This window comes from Epinephelus fuscoguttatus, linkage group LG10 (genome assembly GCF_011397635.1).
Source record: "Epinephelus fuscoguttatus linkage group LG10, E.fuscoguttatus.final_Chr_v1".
Lineage (NCBI taxonomy): Eukaryota > Metazoa > Chordata > Actinopteri > Perciformes > Serranidae > Epinephelus > Epinephelus fuscoguttatus.
In genome coordinates, this window is record NC_064761.1 from 18,474,294 (window position 1) to 18,494,922 (window position 20,629).

The 20,629-nt window shown below is 40.3% G+C and overlaps 2 protein-coding genes across 5 annotated transcripts; one reads left to right on the forward strand and one right to left on the reverse strand.

Annotated features, from left to right (window-relative positions):
• The first annotated feature begins 1,185 nt into the window (after positions 1-1,185).
• On the forward strand, positions 1,186-13,704 carry axdnd1 (axonemal dynein light chain domain containing 1). 3 transcript variants are annotated; one of them, XM_049588883.1, is made up of 27 exons: positions 1,186-1,397; positions 3,331-3,488; positions 3,581-3,684; positions 4,100-4,193; positions 5,159-5,244; positions 5,331-5,387; positions 5,585-5,693; positions 5,916-6,037; positions 6,291-6,431; positions 6,654-6,758; positions 7,060-7,180; positions 7,380-7,481; positions 7,610-7,776; positions 7,992-8,061; positions 8,600-8,834; positions 9,059-9,275; positions 9,580-9,673; positions 9,939-10,129; positions 10,253-10,343; positions 10,614-10,757; positions 11,159-11,233; positions 11,897-11,938; positions 12,358-12,459; positions 12,556-12,644; positions 13,114-13,253; positions 13,352-13,486; positions 13,610-13,704. In XM_049588883.1, exons 1-26 carry the CDS (start codon positions 1,328-1,330, stop codon positions 13,465-13,467), a joined length of 3,042 nt encoding a protein of 1,013 aa, XP_049444840.1. In that variant the 5' UTR covers positions 1,186-1,327; the 3' UTR covers positions 13,468-13,486; positions 13,610-13,704. The 3 variants fall into 3 exon arrangements, with proteins under 3 accessions (XP_049444840.1, XP_049444841.1, XP_049444842.1); XM_049588884.1 differs by lacking the exons at positions 12,556-12,644; positions 13,352-13,486; positions 13,610-13,704 and having other exon boundaries at positions 13,114-13,212; XM_049588885.1 differs by lacking the exons at positions 12,358-12,459; positions 12,556-12,644; positions 13,352-13,486; positions 13,610-13,704 and having other exon boundaries at positions 13,114-13,190.
• A 627-nt stretch (positions 13,705-14,331) lies between these two features.
• Positions 14,332-18,094, reverse strand: nphs2 (NPHS2 stomatin family member, podocin). 2 transcript variants are annotated; one of them, XM_049588887.1, is made up of 7 exons: positions 17,442-18,094; positions 17,231-17,334; positions 16,682-16,754; positions 15,852-15,934; positions 15,385-15,644; positions 14,934-15,006; positions 14,332-14,552 (listed from the first exon to the last, which is right to left on the reverse strand). In XM_049588887.1, exons 1-7 carry the CDS (start codon positions 17,953-17,955, stop codon positions 14,343-14,345), a joined length of 1,317 nt encoding a protein of 438 aa, XP_049444844.1. In that variant the 5' UTR covers positions 17,956-18,094; the 3' UTR covers positions 14,332-14,342. The 2 variants fall into 2 exon arrangements, with proteins under 2 accessions (XP_049444844.1, XP_049444843.1); XM_049588886.1 differs by having other exon boundaries at positions 14,928-15,006.
• Positions 18,095-20,629: the final 2,535 nt, after the last annotated feature.

The window sequence follows — 20,629 nt, forward strand, 5'->3', positions numbered from 1 at the left end:
TTTTGGGGAGGGGGTTTTAATTGTGTCAGAGGGTATTTAACTGGTTATTAAAGCAACAATAAATATTATGTTTATTTTTGTTGTTTTATTAAGTAGCCTAATGGTGATTATATCTTTGGTTAAAAAGGAAATGAACTAAAATATGGTAACTGTGTGGGTCATTCAGCTACAGCACGTGCTTGTATGCTTGCAAATATACATACATACATATATATATATATATATATATATATATATATATATATATATATATATATATATATAATATAATAATCTCGAAAAAAGAAATCAGTTAGTGATCCATTCTTGAACAACCTACTGGAAGTGAGTGAAATAAGCAGGGTTTTAGAATAAAAAGTAACAATTAAATCATTGATCTAAAGAATGTATTTTATATTTTTATTATTCAAATTTTTTATTGTTTTTCGTTAGGGTGGTACATGGCGGTTCTAGAAATGAGACATTAAATAAAATAAATTTTGACTAACAAAAATGATATTAACAGGATAATAGGGATCCACCAAAAAAACAGTCAAAATAATAAAATTAAATGTGAATAAATAAACACATGAAAATTAACAGTGAAAATACTATAGGTATATATAAAAAATGAATAAATACAAAAACAGAAAATTGGCTGGGCAAGACAAAACAAAAGTCACACTTCCAGGCCCCCAGACCATACCAAATAATTTATTAATAGCTTTTTTAATGATAAAGAATGTAATTCTAAAAATCAGTAATCAAACTGTGGCCTATTTCAACTCTTGTCGTCAATCACAAACGTGTTGGGGGATTTATTTATTCATTTATATATTTTTGTTATAAAAAACTTAACTATTGATACCAATGAAATAGCCTTGTTGATATCAATAATTAAACTGCTGATAAAACAAATGGCCTTGAGTAAGATCAGAGATTGTCTTCATAATGACATTGTCCTGTTTTCTATCTATGCTGTAAATCTCTTCCATGGAACTCCAGTAAATATAGCTACACAGGAAACAGAACAAAGTATATATGTGTTTGTTTCTTTTATTAATTAACCTTTTTGTTGTTGCTGTTTCTACTTTGGGCTTCATCAATGGTGTGATAACAAAATGAAGGATACGGGCTTTTGAAAAATTTACAAACTTCATTGTCCACGGGAAGCGCGGGGCGTTTCCATAGCAACGCGAACAGGAAGTTGAGCCTCAGGAGAGAGTAGTAGGGACGGCTTGTTTGTTTTAATAGCAGATAAAACTAGCTTCTCGCCTACATGACTTCGTCATAGTTTGAGAATTTGTTTGCAAAAACCTCACTGTAACATAACCACCGTGAGTTCAGGATGTCTGCGTCTATGAGAGCCAGCTCAGCGCCAAGTTCATCGAGGCCGGAGCAAGCACTGGACACCAGAGGTGACGCTAGTGTACAGTCATTGGGACCGGTTAGCTTACTGTATCAATGCTCACTTACTTTAACTAGGAAACATTACACACACTGACACAGAGCACATTACCTCGCACATTACAGTAAAGGGACTGTTCTTTATTTATTAGAGGAGATGCGTGGCAGGGGTGTAACTCCTTTTTGAGCTAGAAATATTCTTCCGTGAGCCTCCCTGTGTAACCTGTTAACTGCATCACCCTCCCTCCACCAAATTAACCATGTATTTTCTTTAAGATTTACACCAAACGTAGGCTATGTCTGGAGCCGGTGCCAAAAACTGCTCATTTCTTAAAGATTCTGTATATTAAAATCCTTGTTTTTAGTGACACCTCTCTGAGGCTGTGAGTTAGAGACAGATACAACAGCCACAGACTTTTGCCTCGATGAGTACACAATGCAATTAGACAGTTAGCTATCTGTTTCACAATGATAAAACCAAGTCACATTTTTCACCCAAACTTAACTCACAAAATGATATATCCTCATCATATTTATCACAGTTGTGTTTAAGAAAAGTGTTGAAAATTACAGATGGAAAATGGAAGCAGGAAAACATTACTCAAACTGCCATGGAGCACATTACTTATCACATTACAGTAAGGGACTGTACTTAACTTATCACAGGAGGTGGGTGTCTCTGGTTTCACTTCTTCTTCTTCTTCTTCTTCTTCTTGTTGTTTTTAGCTTGAGGAGGTAGAAATATTTTTCCTAGAGCCTCCCTGTGTGACTGGGGGAAAATACATGACTGTCCTTCTACTATAAATGAAGGCAGCACAATTAATAAAACTTGATCACAATTTTGGCTTCCCACAGTTAAATGAACAGGATTGGCTGCGATGTTGAAGTTTAAAATTCATGCTTCACTCGTAGAAAACTCCGCTGCACATCAAATCAAGCAGCAGTCAGCTACACATGCACCCTATAGCAGCAACAACTTGTGAAAAACTCTCTCGAATGTTGAGGCTGCAGACATGGTAGATGAAAATCATCAGTCATCATCATCCGTTGTTTGGAAGTATTTTGGATTTAGGAGAGAACAAATCATACACAATATGTGCATGACACTTGTTTCTGCACCACAAAGCAACACAACAAACTAGTTCAACCACCTGAAAAAACTCTACAAACTACAGTACTGTGAATGCATTATGCACAAAGGCCAAGAAGAAAAAGTTTGCTAACATTACCTCACTGAATCCCCATCCTAATCCAGCGTCAACTCAGAGGTGGAGAAAAACCTTATTTTACGTCTTATTTTGATGCAAATATTTGTACATTTGCAAGAATGTAGCACACGGCAGTGAAATCAGTGCTCTGTTTATTTCTATGTGAAAGTGCATTAAAAATATTTTGTCCCTAAAACACTGAATAATCGTGATAAATAATTGTGATCTCAATATCGATCAACATATTTGTGATTATCATTTTAGCCTTTCTTTTTCTTTTTTTTTTCCACGCCAAATCTATGTCTGGGGCCAGCGCAATGAGAGACAATAACAATAACGATTGTGCTAAACAGTAGAGATGGACGTTACAATCATAGGAAGATGTGTAGATACTTGTTTTTGTGTAGTTTAAAACATATATAGCCCCATAATATTTATTAATTTGAATATATACTTGAGGGGAATTAATGAACTATAGTCACACTTAGTTTGAAATACACTGCACATCATCTTATCGCTTACTGCTTTCCAGATTACCCAAATACTCTTTTATCCAGCTGGAAGCCCAAAGTGTCTTATATTCTTGTTCCTTGTGAGTTAGACAAGAAAAATATGGACATGTTATTATATAAGGAAACAAACTGTGAGAAAGATACTGCAAATGTACAAACATACCATCCTGTCATACCAAAGTTGAAGTCTGAGTTTGGTTGAGTTTGATTTCATTTATTCTCAGTGGCAGAACTAAATTTTCAAGTCCCAGCGGGGAGCAGACAGACACAACTTCCTCCTGTCAACAACCACATCATCCCAAGTGAACTGCTGGTCAACCTTACCTCCACTGTGCGCAACAGGAACACGCTGGGGCACACTGCACACCATCGGCACTGCAAGGTACATTCAAACCCTTCTTGTATCTAAGAGGGTTATTTCTCTGTGGCTGAAATGAGTTGACACCAGTGTCCTTAAAAAGACTTTGTATACAGGACTGTGGAATCAGACGACCGGATGCAGTCTGGCATCACCCGCTCGGACGCAAGAAATACAAATTCTTTCTGGAGCAGCCAACATCCTTGACTGGAGCCGGCAGGTCAGCTAGAGCAACAACACATATACAGCAATATACAGTAAACAGTGTTGTTGCAGCTATTAAGTTTCCCTAAAGATTGAGTTGAATTGAAAGTCAGTTAATTGTGTTTTGTTATCCAGTAAAGCATGACATGCATATACACTGTATGTCTGTATCAGTTATTACAGGAACACATGTATGACACTTGACACTAATTTTGAACAGGGTTAATACAAACCCAGATACCAAGCAAAACCAAATTAACTGTAGCACCTGAAGTTAGTCATGTTTTATCAGATTGGTACAGTATTGCTGTAAAATGAAGGCAACATTCAATGTCTCAGTAAGTCTAAAATTTGGCTTTCTTCAGTCTGCAGATGACCTAATGACACTAGATGTATGTGTGTTTTTCTTTTCTGTTACTGTGTCCATGCAGGGATATTTCATTCCTGTGTGATGCCATGGTAACCCAGAAGAAGACCACACCCCTCCCACCACTGACTGACAGGAGTGGCATGGGAGACACGCAGGTACAGTAAGCTGCCTCAGCTGACCAAGGCTACATTTAGCCCCAGCAAAATGTAATGAAGGGTTGTTCAAACAAAAATGGTGGTATGTTGAACACTCTGATGTGTTACACAGACACACTGCCCTGTTGTAGAGTGGGGTTCAAAATTCAGTTAATTTAATTTAATTTAATTTGATTTAATTCAGTTCGATTCATTTCACTTCAATTCAGTTCAATTCAATTCAGCTGAATTCAAATCAATTTAATTCACCTCAATTCAGTTCAATATAATTCAACTCAAAGGCTTTACTGGCAAACAGGTTTACTTTGCCAAAGCAAGTGTGAAATATAAACAAAAAAATGTAAGTGTAGTAGGTTGAGATCTGCTCAGCATGTATTTAGATACACGTCCCTGCAGATTGGATAATACCTCTGACCTCTGACCACCACCACCAAACGAGAGAAAACATATCTCGAAGCTTGTTGCACACCGTTCTGAGGACACATGTTTTAACCTGGAAACTGTAGCAAAACGGCACACACCGTTTTTCAGATTGAACGTGCTCCTGTTTTTGCTGGGGCCTGCAAATATGCCTTATTCACTGACAGAGGTTTTCTCCAGCAGCATATATGGCATAACACAAAATCAAAAGTACTGCTTTACAGCATCACAAAATCAACCAGATGTGACAAGTAAACAAGGTATCCCAGCTCAACAACAATAGTTCTCCATTCTATAATCACCCAAAGAGCACAAAAAGGAAAAAGTTGAAAAAAGCATAAAGGGATAACATGCAGATTCAAACTCCAGTATGTCTGTACTTTTACATCTGTATTGCAGTAACCTGAAGGTTTGTTTGAAAGTTTAGAGAAAAATTCAAAAAGCTTTTTCATACTCAATAGCAGGTTTTTCAGTCTTACAAATACTGTGATTAACTGTAATAGTACTGACTTCAGATTTACATTTACTGCCACTCTGTCTTTCAGAATTTGAATATCTCAGAAAGTCTGATCCCAGAAGAATATCACATTGTGAAAAACAAAGGGCTGCAGGACCTTGAGTTCTTTGAGGAGTGAGTCATTATCTTCATCCACTTAATTCAAGTTAACTACACCATCATATTATTATATTAACTCTCACATTGCTTCTCTTCCTCAGTGCGTTCACAGTGCAGCTGCAGGATGATGAGCAGAAGCTACGGGTCTTCCCTTCACTGTGAGTCCAAAAATACAAAACACTTCACTGGGAGATTTTGCTGTTAGACTAATAATGGCACGGCTTAATAGTAGGGAGGAATAGTACTATGTAGCATTAGTTAGGCAAAGTGCTGATATAGTAAAGGATAAATGTTGCCCAGGAAAGCCCTTAAATATGTAGTAATACTTATTTGTATGTATGATCTGTGTGTCCAGGAGGCCCAGTGGCAGACTGGAAGTGGTCCAGCTAATGAGGATGATGGACGACATGCTGGAGAAGGCAGGAGTGGATCAGAAGAGTGAGGAGTTGACTGAGCTCTCCCAGGTAGACAGACAGAGAAACAGAAAGTACACAGGATGCTCTGTGTGACTGGCACATGGGCTGTGTGGCACACGTGTACAGAGAAAAATACATACTGGTGTAACATCAACATATTATTTTATAATAATATAAAAAGTGTATATAAAAAACAAAAGTGCTCTGAGATTCTTACAGAAGTATAACCATCCATACGTATTAGAAACAGTGTAATGAAATGTCTTACAGATGGAGGGGTTGCTGGAGCTGGTGCAGGTTGAGCAGAACATCTACAACATTGTTTTCCATGAGCTGATCAGGCAGGTCAGCGTGGGCTGTGTTGAGCAAGGACAGCTGCTTGCCAAACTCAGGTTAGCAGCCAACACATTAGGACAGCAGCTAAATGGTTAAACTTGTTGTTTTAAACTAGATTATGGTAGTATGGATGTACTGTAAATAAGAGTGAAGTACGTTTCTGCAACTGTATTACCTTTTTTTTTCCTCAAGTTAATTCTGAAACATATTTTGACACAGTATGAGAGATATCTGAGATTTTCAGAAAGTCTTTCCCAATGATGACCCAGGAAGCCTTTTTCCCAGTAGCTCCTGTGTTTGTGTGTCCAGACAGCGTTACCAGTCCCTGCTCGAGCGAATCCCTCAACGCCTGAAGGCTCTGCACACTGAGGCAGTGGCGCAGCGGGCTCTGGACCGTCGGCTCATTGAAGAGATCCACCACATCAAGACTTCCATCCAGCAGCTTAACACGTACGTAGGTCAGGTGTCAGAATGCTGGGTCATGATGAAGGAAATTATTGTGTGCTTTTAAGCACTGGAACATGTTCAAAGGGGATCAAAGAGAGAATTCTATAATAAATGAAAGATTGGAAGATAATATCACTCATTACATATAAAAAATGTGTTCATTTTGTGTGTGTGTGTGTGTGTGTGTGTGTGTGTGTGTGTGTGTGTGTGTGTTTATCTTCACAGGGAACTTTCCACAATCAGAGAGCATGATGCCTTTGTTTCCCAGCAGGCAGAGCGCGCTCACCGGCAGCTGGCAGGGGCGCTCCAGCAGAGTCACACCAACTCAGAGTCAGTCCCTCAGAGGGCTGAACTGTTCATTCAGTCAAAGTCATGTTTTTGTCAAGTTGATGCATTCCAAAATTCACTAGCAAGAACATTATATACCTTATCTATATTATTTATTTCAAGTGAAATTATGTGCACCTTCATCAAAAAAATAACAAAAGAGTGAAAGAGTATGTGTGTTAGATACCAGGTACTGCTACTACTAAATGTTTTCCTCTACGATGGAGCCTAAGTGCAGCAGCAGTGCGTAAAGCATGCATGTGGCTAGGTGTTCCTTCTAAAATGGTCTTTGTGCTCATCTCAGTGTGGTCCAGGGTTACCACGAGCTGTATGAGCTGCAGAGGGGTCGCCTCGAGGCTCAGCTGCTTCAGATGACAGAGGAGAGAGACTGCTGGAGCCAGCTTACCCTTTGCCTCGCCCTCAAGGTGTGTAAGCCATGATGTAGTCCTTTCTTCATGTAATGGTGTTGTGCTGTTTTGCTAAATTAATATTAGATTAATAACTTTGCTTGCAGAATCAGTAAGTTGATATAAATTGTGTTACTATATGGATAGTTGTAGCCTGCTTTGTTCCTAACTATGATTTATGGAGTATGTAAGGGTCAAATTTTTCTTTGACTGTCAGGTGATCAGTGTGAAGAAGCTGCAACTTATCAGTCAGCTGCATATCATCGAGCAGAGCTGGTTCAAGACAGCTGAGCACTGCAGCCAATACCTCGCTTTGAAGGTAACAGTACAGCTCCTATTTCTTAACACTCTCAGTACATCTCATGGCAAAAACACCCAAAGCTCCAGATGACTCTTTGGAAATATCAGCAGCAGTTCAGTTACACTCTGACTATGATCCTGCTGTAGGACACGGAGGACCTGAATATCATCATGGAGCTTTCTACCTACTGGAAAGAGCAGCTGACTGATTTCATGTCCCAGCTGAAGAAGACTGATCATGCTCAGCATGAACAGATCAGTGCAATCCAACAAGGCATTGATAAGTGGTTCGCCTTCTTCGCTACACAGAACAAGTAAGGAAAAGCTTACATACGAAAATACATAATTTAAAGTTTTGTAATTATTCTTCATAATAAAGCACCATCAGTAAAGTTTTTCTGGAAAACTGTGTAACTTAGTTTATACTCAGTATAGTGCCAATGATCAGCAAAGTCATTTAGAGCATTCTATGGAAGAGGCTGATCTGTGTGTGTGCATTCTGCCAAAGATGCTCTTACTCTGTTTCAAGGTGTCCTGACCCAAAATATGACAAAGCTTCACTGGTTAAGATTCATGCTGATTTGAAGCAGTGGTCAAATGTAAGAGAGAACATTTACTTCCTCTGCGTTTGTGTTTTTCTCATCATCATCATCACTGTTGTTATCTCTCTGATGCATCTCGCTTTTGTCATCCATCTTACGTCTCTTATTTCTGACAGTGATTTCATTGTAATTGCGTCTGCCTCAGCTCTGTCGTGTTTGTGATATAATCATGCCATCTTGTCACTTTCGTCGACATCTTTCCCAGCAGCCTCACCTCTCTCATTATTACTATCACTTGTCACATCTAATCCTTGTCCTCTGTGTCATGGTGTCATCTGTCTCTTTCATCTCATCTTTCTCATATCTGTCCTCCACTAATCACTCGTTACTCATCGGTGTCTCTGTCTAAAATTCCTTTACTCACTGAGAAATATTTAAATTTAAAAAGCTATCTGTAAAGGTCTTAGCTAAGTAGTGATGTTCAAAAAGATTATATTTCAAATATCTAGTAGATATGTTAAAGTTAAGGTCAACAGTATGTCTAGTCAACAGCCAAGTTTCCACTGTAATCCTCAAGTCCTCTGCTCCTTTGCAGACGTTGGCCCTCCAGTGCGAGTGCTACCAAGGTGAGAAGCTGCTTAGCTGCCAACAGACACTGGGCGAGCTTGGCTCTGTCCAGGAAAAATGGCTTCATATGAGTCTAGAGCTGTTCAGGAGACACCCTTCTCCTGACGGTGAACCTCCTGGAGGCCAGCAGGCCTTAAGAGAGCTGGATGGTGTCCTATCTGAGCTTCTAAAACAGCTGGACAGCCGAGTCACTGGAGAGAATGGTGAGGGCCGATAGAAGCCGAATTCTGAATTGCTTTAAATTAGTAGAAACTGTGATTTTGATGCCTACGGACAGGTTAGTAAAGAATACAGTCACTTGGCAATACTTCAATTTTTGCTTGAGTTAAGTCCAAATGGGTATCTGTAAAGAAACAGAGCTGCTGACAGCTGCAAAATCAGGATTTTGGTGAGTGTCACAGTGTTTGTTTTCACACTGTTGTTTCAGGGATCCACGGACAGATCACGTCACTGCTCAGGTTGATGGAGTCCCAAGTTTCCAAGCTTGGTGCAGTGATGGGTCAGCCAGAAATAATGTCTGTCTCTGAGGGGCTGAAGCTGGAGAATGAACTGCGCAATTGGCAGAGTTTGGCTGAAGACGCCTCTCAGAACATCTCCAGCATGCAGACAGAGAACAAAAAGGACAAAAACAAACTGGACATGTAGTAAGTTTGGTTCAAACTATGGATTTACTCCTATGATGAAACTTTTTAATGTTCTTCAGTACAAGAAATTTGATATTTTGCATCTATCTCTCTAACTACATTTGTAAGTTTTTTGTTTGAGCTCGATCACACCCTAGGGATTTTTTTTCACTAGGCTTGTATTAACATATTATATTTATTGCTTATGATAATATGGAATTGAAAGACACAATTGGTGAAGATATGACACAGAAAGAACTTAAGACTACATGTGTCTCGATACTGAAATTCAAATATTCCTTTGTGTGTTTGTTTATTCAAAAAGTGCAGAGGCAGAAAAGGTGTTAGACAAAGTGAAGGAGTTCATAACCAGCCTGTCCAGCTTCACTGATGGTGAGAACCAGAGACTCAGTGACGAGGTCAGTACCGACATGGTTCAGTCAAAAATGTTCAATCAGGTGTTGTGGAACAAACAAATTAGCTCCATGAATGTAATGCTCGGATATTACACAGACAATTCATCCGAATAACTAAAACCCCTCCTAAGATGTTGTGTCTCAGCAAGTCACATAGGTGGCCAAAAATACTAGATTTACTTCAGTATTAGATATTTAATTAATGTGCATGTTTGCTGTGATGTTACAAAGTGCTTCTCTTGAGTTTAGTGTTTGTTGCTCCCACCAGGTCAGTTCTATTCACATGGCTCAGACCCGCTGGATGTTGGATCTGTTGCTACTCACGGTACCAAACCATAGCGAGGACAACAACCAAGAACAGGAACACCACTACATTACAAACATCTCACTGCAGACACTGGATGAGGATGCCAAGATGCTGGCTGAGAAACTGGATTTTTTCTCCACATACATCAGCAGGTAGCAGAAGTTTTGAACCGTTTTTACAATTTGCAGTGAGACAGATGCTGTTAACCAGAGTAACTAACAATTAATGCATCCTCCAGGATTTACTTATCAGGAAATGTTTGCTTTGAATTCCAGCTCTTGCATGCTGATTCTGGAGGAGCAGATTCTGCAACACTCACGGGAAGTTGAGGTTGAAGATGAGATGAATGAGTGCAAAAGGCTGCAGGTAAACAATGTTCTGATGCAGAATTAGATACATAGCAAAGAACTTTTTATGTTTTGCAAGTACTCATTTTTTTAGGCGCACTGGAAAAATCAACAGATGCGTCAAACCTACATTCCATTCTCACTCCAAAGGGCTTGTTGTTTTACTCTTATGTGTTCAACTATTACAAAACACCAGAAGAGGGAGCCATATTGCAGTTACAGACAAGGGCAAGATAAGCTAAGCAAACCTACATCAGTGCTATGTGTGTGTTGTCATGTCCGTCCTCAGGGGGAGTGTGCTGACTGGGTAGAGACCTGTCTAATCCTGCTCTCAGGAGTGAAAGGTGGTCCTGAGGAGCTGCCTGTGCGACACGCCGACCCCGCTTCCAGCAGTGATGTCCCACTCTCTCCAACAGACAGCACAGAGACTCTGGTGAGGAGTCCATTAAAATACAACCCTGATATGTGATAATTAGTTAATGATTAAATTGATGAAGATGACTGTGAAGTTAATTGCTGACATATGTTAACTTAGTTTTCTCTGTATCATTGGAGAAATGACTTGAAAGCCTGGTGACAGGTGACTGGCAATGACACTGATGCCACAGTGAAAAAGACCTGATGCCAGAGGGGAATTTGCCATTGATCAAGTATCAGATTTCACTGTAGTCAAGGTCCAACGGTGGCACCAGTTACCCAGTTAAATTGGGATCACCTCAACGTAAAGTTTGAGATCTGGAAATTGTGAGAGAAGACAGAGGAATGAGACACCAAAGAACAATTTTGTTTATCAGCATCAAAAGTCTGTGTTTTTGTGATCTTGTGTGTCTACAGGTGAATGAAGAGGTTTCAGCAGAGCCTACAGCAGACAGTGAGGTCAAAGAGGAGACTGAGGCTGAACTGAGAGAGGTTTGTCATATTAACAGTTCAGTGACACCATATAACCATTTAGATTATACTTTGGAAAATAGAACAAGTTTCAAACTGAATTTGGAGTCTGTGTTTTGTTACTGGACGCACTGTAAAGGTCATTCAGACATTTAAACAAGTCCAAACATCCAAACATTTTCTAGTGAGTTAAAAGTTGAAGGAAGAGGAGAGGCATCATTGATACTGGTAACAAAGGACAGCAGGCTCTTCCAGTAGTTAGACAGTCTGTAATTTAAACAGATGATGTAGGTTGAAGCTCCTGTGTCAACAAATGTCTGTCCTCCAAAAGTTTCACCTGTACTGTTAGTAAGTCTTGTAACAAATCAATGAACCTTTTGTCAACATCTTTAATCCTCTTTTCAGCTGATTGTATGCTAAAATATTTTTGCTTTGTGAAGTCTCACTGAGAGGGGAACATTACAGTATAAATAACTATAGGCTGACTAATTATCTCAACTCAGAATTTTATTTTACTGACCAGAGCTGTTTGTTTTCTATTTATTGTATAACATGTACTACACTTTGTCATAATAAAGATTTAAGGTTAATTTATTGCAATAGGTTAAATAAGCAACATATTAATGTTACAGTAACCATGATGATGATGATAAGGGCAGTGGTGATTCTCTTGTTTCTCCACAGTGCGCTGCTGAAGGACATGAAACACAACAAGAGGTTTCTCAGGTATTGATATAGTTTCCATGAAGTGTACTGAGATAAGTTGTGGTCTGCACATTAGTGGGGAAAAAAATATTGAAAAAAAAAATATGATGTGATCTGCAAAATATCTTGTGCTGGTCTGGAACAGTGGAACTAGACATTTATGGTTTCTTGTGAAGGTCATCGCTTTGTGTGATAAAAGACACAATGTGAGAAGTGTATTTCTCTGCATTATAGTCATTGTCCCCTCAGGTCAGGAAATATTTGGAGTATCTTGAAAAGAAATTTAAAGCAATTACATAAACCCTTGTGAATACAGGATATTTTACAAATGGGTTTTATCAAAGGAACACATCTTGTTTCACATGTTCATTGTATTGTGTAACCAGAATAACTTGCTAATAATGAACAGTGTTGTTGTTGTTGTTGTTGTCGGCCTGCAGGGGGAGCTAATGGTTTGTGAGAGCCCAGTTGTGAAGCTAATTGGCTATGATGGAAACATTACACAAAGAAAGCTGGGACAGAGCAGTGTCCACTTGAATGAGGTCAGACTATTAAAAATCACTTTTTCAGTGTTAGTGACGTGCTTTTACTGACTGACTGTCTCTCTGACCATCCATCTGTCTGTCTCTGTCTGTCAGTCTGAGCTGGATGTGTCTCCAGCTACAGATAAAGCCCAAAAAGCTTTTAGTGATCTGACCACAATGGGATTACTGCAGCAGGAACTGCAGTAAGTTTAATTTTTATTGTTGAGTGGAACACTTATATCAATCGCATTACCTTTTAGAGTGAAAATCTGTTTTCTTTCTGGTGTGTTCTTCCAAACTTTCAATGTTTTTTTCATGACTGCTCCAAAAAAGGACAACAGTGTTTGTACTCTTTCTGACTATTATCTCTTTGCTGCACATGAATTGATTGCTTGTTTTTCTTGTTTAGAATAAGACCTGAGCTAGCATATCCAGCTATTACCACCATAGCTGAATATCCATGCTTTTGTACTGCCTCTCACATTTAGTTGACACTTTTGCACCTTGTGGACCCACGTTTATTAAGCAAAATCCCATTGTGGAAGTAAGTTAATTGGATGTCTACACATCAGCTGAGTTTCCGTGGTTGTTCATAAATGGATAGTGGAACTTGATTGACTTGTTGATGTGCATAGAACATCCAGATTACATTTCTCTCCATGTGTGTGTCAGTGATTCAGAGCTGCGGGTCCAGAGTGCCGAGCAGCGAGCCATGAAGGCTGAGGAAGCCTTGCAGGCAGCTCTGGAGAAGATTCGGGACCTGGAGAGACAACTGCAGGGTCGTCCCTGTCTGGAGCCCAAAAGCAGTGAAGGTACAGACTAAACCAAAAAAAAATCTATAAACTTTAAACTGAGTTAGCAGAACAGTATTAAAGCATATGGGTTGTACATGTCTTTGTTTGTGTTGCAGAGAAAAAGAAAACACCACCACCTTCCCCACCACCAGTAACAACCCCAGCTCCGCCGAAGAAAACCTCAGCAGAGACCAAAACAACAAGCAGCACCAAAAGGACAAAGAAACGGTGATCTGACATGTGATCAGGAGGTGTTACAACTTTATATTTATGCATGAGACTGTCCAGTTAATGTTGGGTGAGGTATATGTAAAATCACCTGTAGGATTTTATATTTAATTTATTTTCTTCCTTTTTTTTTTAAATATTTCGAGAGAGGGAGATGGGGGATGACATGCAGCAAAGTGCCACAGGCTGGATTCAAACCCGGGCCGCTGCGGCAACAGCCTTGTACATGGGGCGCCTGCTCTACCCACTAAGCCACCGACACCCTATATTTATTTTCTCTGTTGTATCAAGACTCATCGCCTGCACTCCATCACAGTCACAACCATAAAACTGGTAAAGGAAAATGACCTCAGGACATAATTATCTGGCACATGTAACAAATGCATGTACTGTCTCAGAAGTTTACAAGTTAGTGTAGCCCACAGGACACCACACCAGCCCTGGTGTTATTATTATATAACAGCTTGTTGTGATTTTGTTTGACCTTGTGATGTGGCATGTAAAAACAGATTAGTTATGGTTTTCTCTCAAAAAAAAAATGATGTATCTGCAGACATTGCAACATGTCAAAAAGTTATTCTTCTCTGGGCATTTATTTTCCAACACAACACAAGCCAAGTTTATCATCAGTAGAGGCTCTCAGATCCTTCAGTGCTAAAGCTCATCATTGTAAACTGCTCAAAAATCCAAAGCACTCAGATAAAACATTTATTGTGAACTCATATTTTAAATAAACAATCATTTGGCTAAAAGGAAATTTCTTAAACATGATAACATCTCTGTGAAAATTACTTTTTCATAGTCTCTTCTGTTAGGTGTTCAATAACAATAAATCTAGAAGATTTGAACAGTAATAAGCACTCATGTCATAACAATCTGTCACATCATTGGTGAGTCTGTATCCGGCTCCCCCTCTGTTGTCCCTCCCTCTCCTTCCACCGCAGGGGGAGGAGGAGGTGGTAGAGATGAGAGGTCAGGGGTCACGCTGAGAAGATCTGGGTTGAGTGGAAGGACAAAGGCAGGATGGAGGAGACGGAGGGAAGCCCTGAACCCCTCCCAGGCATCTCTCTCTGCCTCTGTTGCTTTGACCTGGAGGAGAGAGGGACTGCTGTTGGAGACATGTTTGCTTTATAGATACTGCTGAGAGAGCAGAAATGATCTCACTGGCAGAGGTAAACTTCAGTTGTCAGGGCTAAAGAGTCACTGATCTGCAGGCTAAACCAAGGCCAGGTTCTGGACTGGTGGAACACAGCAAAACAGTTGAAGGCCTTACTTAATGTATATTTACCTATCTTTCAAAAGTTTTACAAATAATGCTGATACTGATAAAGTTCCTGAATAAGTAACAGAAAATCATAAACATTTAAAATGCAAAAAAAAAGGCATTGAGATATAAAAAAAAATGATCATTACACTATAAAAAGCTGCCATAGTTTATATATTTTATCGTATATAGTTACTCACTCTGACCTGGTGTTGTCTCTTGGCCTCAGCCTCGGCAGCCAGACTCTGCTGTAACTCCACGGGAAAACTGAGCTCGTCTCTGACAGAAAATCAAACACAAGCCTGGTCAGCAGGAAGATTTCAGCGCACTGCAAATCTCTACATCCCTCTTTGCTGTTTACCTGGAAAAATCAAAGCTTTTAAAGGAAAAAGACTTTGCACACAGAGAGTGATGCATCTTTCCAGAAGCACTGCTAGCCCTTTGTCTTACACAAATCTGCGTCCTTTTCTTTGGGTTGACAGGTTTCCTCAGAAATCATCTTGATTCTCTTTAGTCATTTAAAGCATCAGCTGTAAATATGAGGTTTGCTGTCAGGCCCTGACAGTCAAATAGCTTCTTCTTGCAGCTTATGTTTTGCACAACATAGTATTCAACTATCATAAAAAATCACCTAGAATAAAACATCTTCAGTCTTACATGTCTGCTCTCTCCACCCTGATGCCCCAGTGGCAAGCAACAGAGTCAACCGCTGCTTGTATCTGCTGTCCGATCCTCCTCCTGTGCAGCAGGATGTGGCTAAACGTGTGCTGGGCGAGAATGTCTCTGACCGCTGCCTGGACCAGAGTCTGCAGCACTGTGGTCAGACTGGACAGAGCCGTGCTGCACAAAGCCACGTTCTCTATCTGGTAGTAACACACCGCACTCAGCTCCGGCCTCACCATGTCCTTTGTCACCACCTGGGTACGTATGTACAGTATGAGAAGTCAAATCCTAAAGGTTGAGAAACATTGTGAGAAAGATGTAAACTTCTGTGAGGGGCGTTAAAGAGTTCAAGTGACAAATAAGTTTGATCTCTTTATGGACTATAAAAGATTTACTGTACGTTCAGTGAGAGCAAAATGGAGCTACATGGTTCAATTGTGCTTTTCTTAATTGTTCTGTACCGTGTGAAGAGGAACCTTAAGCATTTTCAGTCGGATGTCAACCTTGTGACACACATCCAGGAATGGGAGGTAGAAAAGAAGGCCTGGAGAGAGGAGGGAGAAGGATTTGATCCAAGGACAGATTTCTAACATTAACGTAACAATTCACCAACAACCGTATCACTGCACAGGAGGAAGAGTGCATCTACTCATGGACGAGAGGCTTGTGCTCGTGACAGTGCAAGATATAAACATTAATGGTGTCCTCCTCGGCTGAGCTGAACTTTAGCTAGCTCAAAGGTGCTAGTTGAGCTAGCAGTAGATGCTTCCTTCTGTGCAGTGATACAATTGACGGGTGTAGTTTGACAGGAAGAAAATAGTTCCTACATGAAACTGCTCACAACAAGGTCTGTGGATTATTTTGAGTAACTGGGTCATGATCTCTGGAAAGAGACATTGCTATTGTAAAACATATTTTTTTGGCACTTTGAGCCCCACAAGCCGAGTTCCATCTAGTTCCATTATAGAGGAGGCAGATATCTCTCTGGCTGATATCTCCAACACTTGGCAGCTCATACCAAAGCAATCTAGACTGATAAATAGCACTACAGGAAAGGGCAAAAAATGTATTTTTGGCTTTGTGGTAAACTGTCCTTTTAATTACAGGTATATTTTTAAATAATTTTCTCACGACTGCATGATAGAACACACGCCGATGACTAAAACATTTTATCTTGTTGTGGGGTCTCCAGGCTTGGCATAATACAGCTGTATGTTCTCTAGCCAACCAAATCCAACAGTATTCAAGTCAAGTGTTTTGCATTTAAAAATTCACAGTAATCAGTGCCAACCTGGTCCTTGCGGTCTTCCACGCAGTAGGTGACCCAATCTGAAGACCACAGCTCTCTCATGCTCCCTCACTACCTGTCAGTGACACAATGACAAACATCAGTCAGTCCGTATGAGCTGAAGACAGCGATGGCTGAGTGTGTAATTAACATACAACACAAGTAGACCAGCTTTTACACAGTACTTTTGTACTATAACATTTAATGTCGTTAGAAAGTTAGAGAATACTGACATTGTGTTGGCTGTGTAGAAATTATGAGATGAATATACTGACACCGACAGTCCGTTTTCATGCTAAAAATTCCCAATATTTACTTATTTCTCCAAATATTTTACATCCTGTCAAAGTGAAACACACTAGAGAAGAATAAAATAGAGCAGAAAATACTTCTTCAACCTTTTACATCTCCATCACAAACTACACGCATTAAGTTGTTTTTCTTCGGCCTAATCCTTTACATAACTTCTGTTGAATAAATCACACTCCTTTTTTAAGTAGATTATTGTAGTGTACGGTTTCTGTTACAGTAAGTGTGTGCTGTAGCGCATACTTTGACACAGAACCAGATGGAAAGCGGGAACAAGAGGAGAACCACAGCCAAGACGAAGACCATCAGCATCCACTCAAACACTCCCAGGCTCTTGCGCTTCAGACCTGCAGAGATCCACGGTACTTAGTATAAAGAAATCCAACCAAGATACTCAGATTAAATAGAAGTAAGAGTAAAGGTGAGCATTTTCCTAAGAGCTCCTAAGACTTACCGTCCTGTTCCGCTGCTTCCAGGAGCCCCAGGTTCTCCTCCTTGACCTCATTGTCTCTGACGCTATCTATGTCCACCACAGTGGATCTCACCTTCACTTCTGTCTCCTGCTCCACCTTTATCTCATTTGTCTCTGGCTTCTCCTTCTGTTGCCTCTCTTTCCTCCCTGATGATGCCTCGGGGGCCTGGCCTGCCTTCGATGGCCTTTTTCTGTGACTTCTGGGAGCCACAGAGGCTCTGCTCTCCTTCTCCTTCCTGGGTGTCATTCTGGATCTTGGTGGGAGACCGGGCTGGACATTGGAGGAGTTCTCCATGCTGGCTGGAGGCTCTGCAGTCAAGAGCATAGGAGGGATGTTTCTGCTCGATGGGTCAGTGGATGGTTCTCTTTTTGAGTGACAGCAGCAAGGCAAGAGGAGATTTTGGGACTTTTGCCGCTGTGGGTTGCTTCCTCTGGCTGGAGATTTGTAACTAGAGTCACTGGTGCTGGCGTCTACTGTACATGAGACAGAATACATGGATGGTTAACTAGGCTTGACTCTTTGAATGTGGGAGTAGGACAGCAGTGGGAGTGCCTCTTACCACCCTCTCCTAATTTCAAATAATTTTAGGTCAGTGAACTTTTGTGAGATGATATTCCATAGGCTATATACTGTTAAAGTTGTGACATCAAGTATTAAAGATACGGTACAGTAATATCATAATGATACTAAGTTATCATGGACAAGTTAACTCTTGATCTACAAGCCAAAAAAAACCCAAACAAAATACCATCTCTCTCCTTCTGCTTCCCAGATCCAGAAGGTGTTTGGTATATGGTAGACACACATGGTAGCATAGCTGCTATATATAAGTATATATGACCCAATAAAATCACTGACATCATTGCTTTGGAAAGTTGTTGGAGGTGCGTGCTAGTGGGTGTCCTGTAAGGAAGTTTAATTGTATGCCATTGAATCATGCATAGAACATGCTACTTGAGTGCATGTCATATATAATATAAAGCATACATACAAATTGCATTCAAACCATTATAGCTCCAGATCTTTGTGTCACTGGGTCCATTTGTTTGGATTGCATTCCTTCTCTGGTAAAAATCAGTGCCATTCAGATAGGTTTGTAGTCCAGCATTCAGCTTACAGCTGGGATAAATTGTGTCACTGGAGCTCAGGGAGTCACAACCTCTGTGGGAATGTGCAGACTCAGGTCTCTGCTGTCCAAAGAGCTGATGCAGTTTTTTCTCTGTTTTTACAGGAAAAGACACACAGCATACTCCCTGATAGATCCCTAATTAAACTGGAATTTAATTATGTGGCCCAGATGTTTTTTCTGCTACGGAAGTCCTTAGTCTAATTGTGTGCAAACCCAGGCAAAGGGAACCAGTGCCTAGGGCCTATGATCATGCAGTGACCAAAGGGCAGCCCCCTCACTCTGACATCTCTCTCCACTTTGTGCATGTATAGGTCCTGTTTGTGCATGTGTGTGTCTTTCAGACCTGTGTGTAATTGACAAGCAAGAGTGAAAACATTGAATTTCCCCTCAGGGGATTAATAAAGTAAATAAACTTAACTTAAACTTAAGCCTTGGTTGAATCGGGGGCCAAGTTCCTGGTGGTCACAAGTCCATGGCCAAATGTGTGAGTAAATATGGCACTTAATCCAGCATGAATAAATGATGCATGAGTACCCTGTGAAATCCTGAAAGTAAGTAAACGTTATCCTGATATCTAGACACTGAATGTTCCGGGAAACAGGTTTGTTTTACAATTTATCATCCATATTTAAACATATTCAATAATTTATCTTACTTATATGCATATTTGACGAATGTTAAAGATGTACCCTGGGCATAGATACACTCTGATACGCTCTAATTTGTATGACTGCATATATTTTTCCATCCCAATGCTGGTTGTAAAGAGAAAGCTTAAAGCATAGTGTTCCCTGACAGTCTTCCATCATACTGACCCGACCCAACCCTGCTTAGCTTCCAAGATCGGGTGCTTTCAGGGTGGTATATGGGTGGTATGGCTGGAAGTGCCTGTCTACTAAAAAAGGTACATACATGCAAGGGCGTTCTCCAAAAAAGCAGCTGCTGGGCTGTGATGACGGACAGCTGCTTTGGTGAATGTTACTGATGGAAGTGCAAGTTGGTTTGGCGCCATGTAAATAATGCCATACTGTGCCAAAACAAGGGAAAACAGAGAGATTTGTACTTGTTTGAACAATTTACCAGAAATCTGAAGTTTGGTGTAAATGTTAGCGTGGGCCCTGTTTTTCTTCTGGTTGTCATTATAAGGTGCTAGCACTGTGTTGTACAACTCCAGGTATTCAGACACCAACATTATCAGGTTGACACAGCAAAATCTGTGCACATTTAAATGGGTGGCAACTGTTTCATAGCCCAGCTGCTATGTTCGAAACCGCTTCACCTCTGCTACCTTCCTCTCATTGAAATGACTGGAGGCTGCCAGTTATCGTGTGGTGGTATGAAAGCACTTTAAGGTGCTAGAGTGCATAAAAAGGCATGAAAATAGAGCTTGTTCATCAACAAAAGTGTCAGTGGAGGAACCCGGGATCCCCTGACAGATGTCTGGGCTAAGCCCCAAATATCCTTAAATCCTAGAAATGCCTCTGCATACATGTGACTGGCCCTGGATCTCCTGTAATTTTGTAGAAGTGGCCCTCGAGGAAAGCACGGACATGAATGCTTTTGAGGACTGAAAAGCTTTTTTTTTTTCATTTGGAATGCCTTCCAAGAAAAATGTAGAATAAATATTTATGTCTTGAATTTCATTTTAAGTCACACAAGGTGGGCTGTTGTGTTGCTTTGAAACTATGCGAATTTTGAAAAGAAGGAAGCGGATGTTAGAGCTTTATTTGAAAGTATTGTAAAGAGGGACATCGTTGATGCCGATGTCGGTAATGAAAACTTTTTGTTGCTGGCAACACTCTGATTAGTTTGCTTTTACATTTTTGGTTGGTCTGTTGATTGTTTGGTTGAATTATTTGCTTCATTATTTATCCATTCATCCATCCATTTTCGTAACTGCTTATGCTCTTGGGGGTCACGGAAGGGCTGGAGCTTATCCCAGCTGACATTGGGCAAGAGGCAAGGTACACCCTGGACAGGTCACCAGACTATCACAGGACTGACACATAGAGACAGACAACCAGTCACGTTCACATTCAC

Excerpts from the sequence above, each read along its gene's own strand:
- axdnd1 (XM_049588883.1), top strand. The coding sequence starts at position 1,328 with ATGTCTGCGTCTATGAGAGCCAGCTCAGCGCCAAGTTCATCGAGGCCG. Across the intron at positions 8,835-9,058 it reads CCGAGTCACTGGAGAGAATG|GGATCCACGGACAGATCACG; the intron begins GTGAGGGCCGAT and ends CTGTTGTTTCAG. Across the intron at positions 11,939-12,357 it reads CACAACAAGAGGTTTCTCAG|GGGGAGCTAATGGTTTGTGA; the intron begins GTATTGATATAG and ends GTCGGCCTGCAG.
- nphs2 (XM_049588886.1), bottom strand. The coding sequence starts at position 17,955 with ATGTATTCTGTCTCATGTACAGTAGACGCCAGCACCAGTGACTCTAGT. Across the intron at positions 17,335-17,441 it reads GGAAGCAGCGGAACAGGACG|GTCTGAAGCGCAAGAGCCTG; the intron begins GTAAGTCTTAGG and ends GGATCTCTGCAG. Across the intron at positions 15,007-15,384 it reads AGGGTGGAGAGAGCAGACAT|AGACGAGCTCAGTTTTCCCG; the intron begins GTAAGACTGAAG and ends ATTTTCTGTCAG.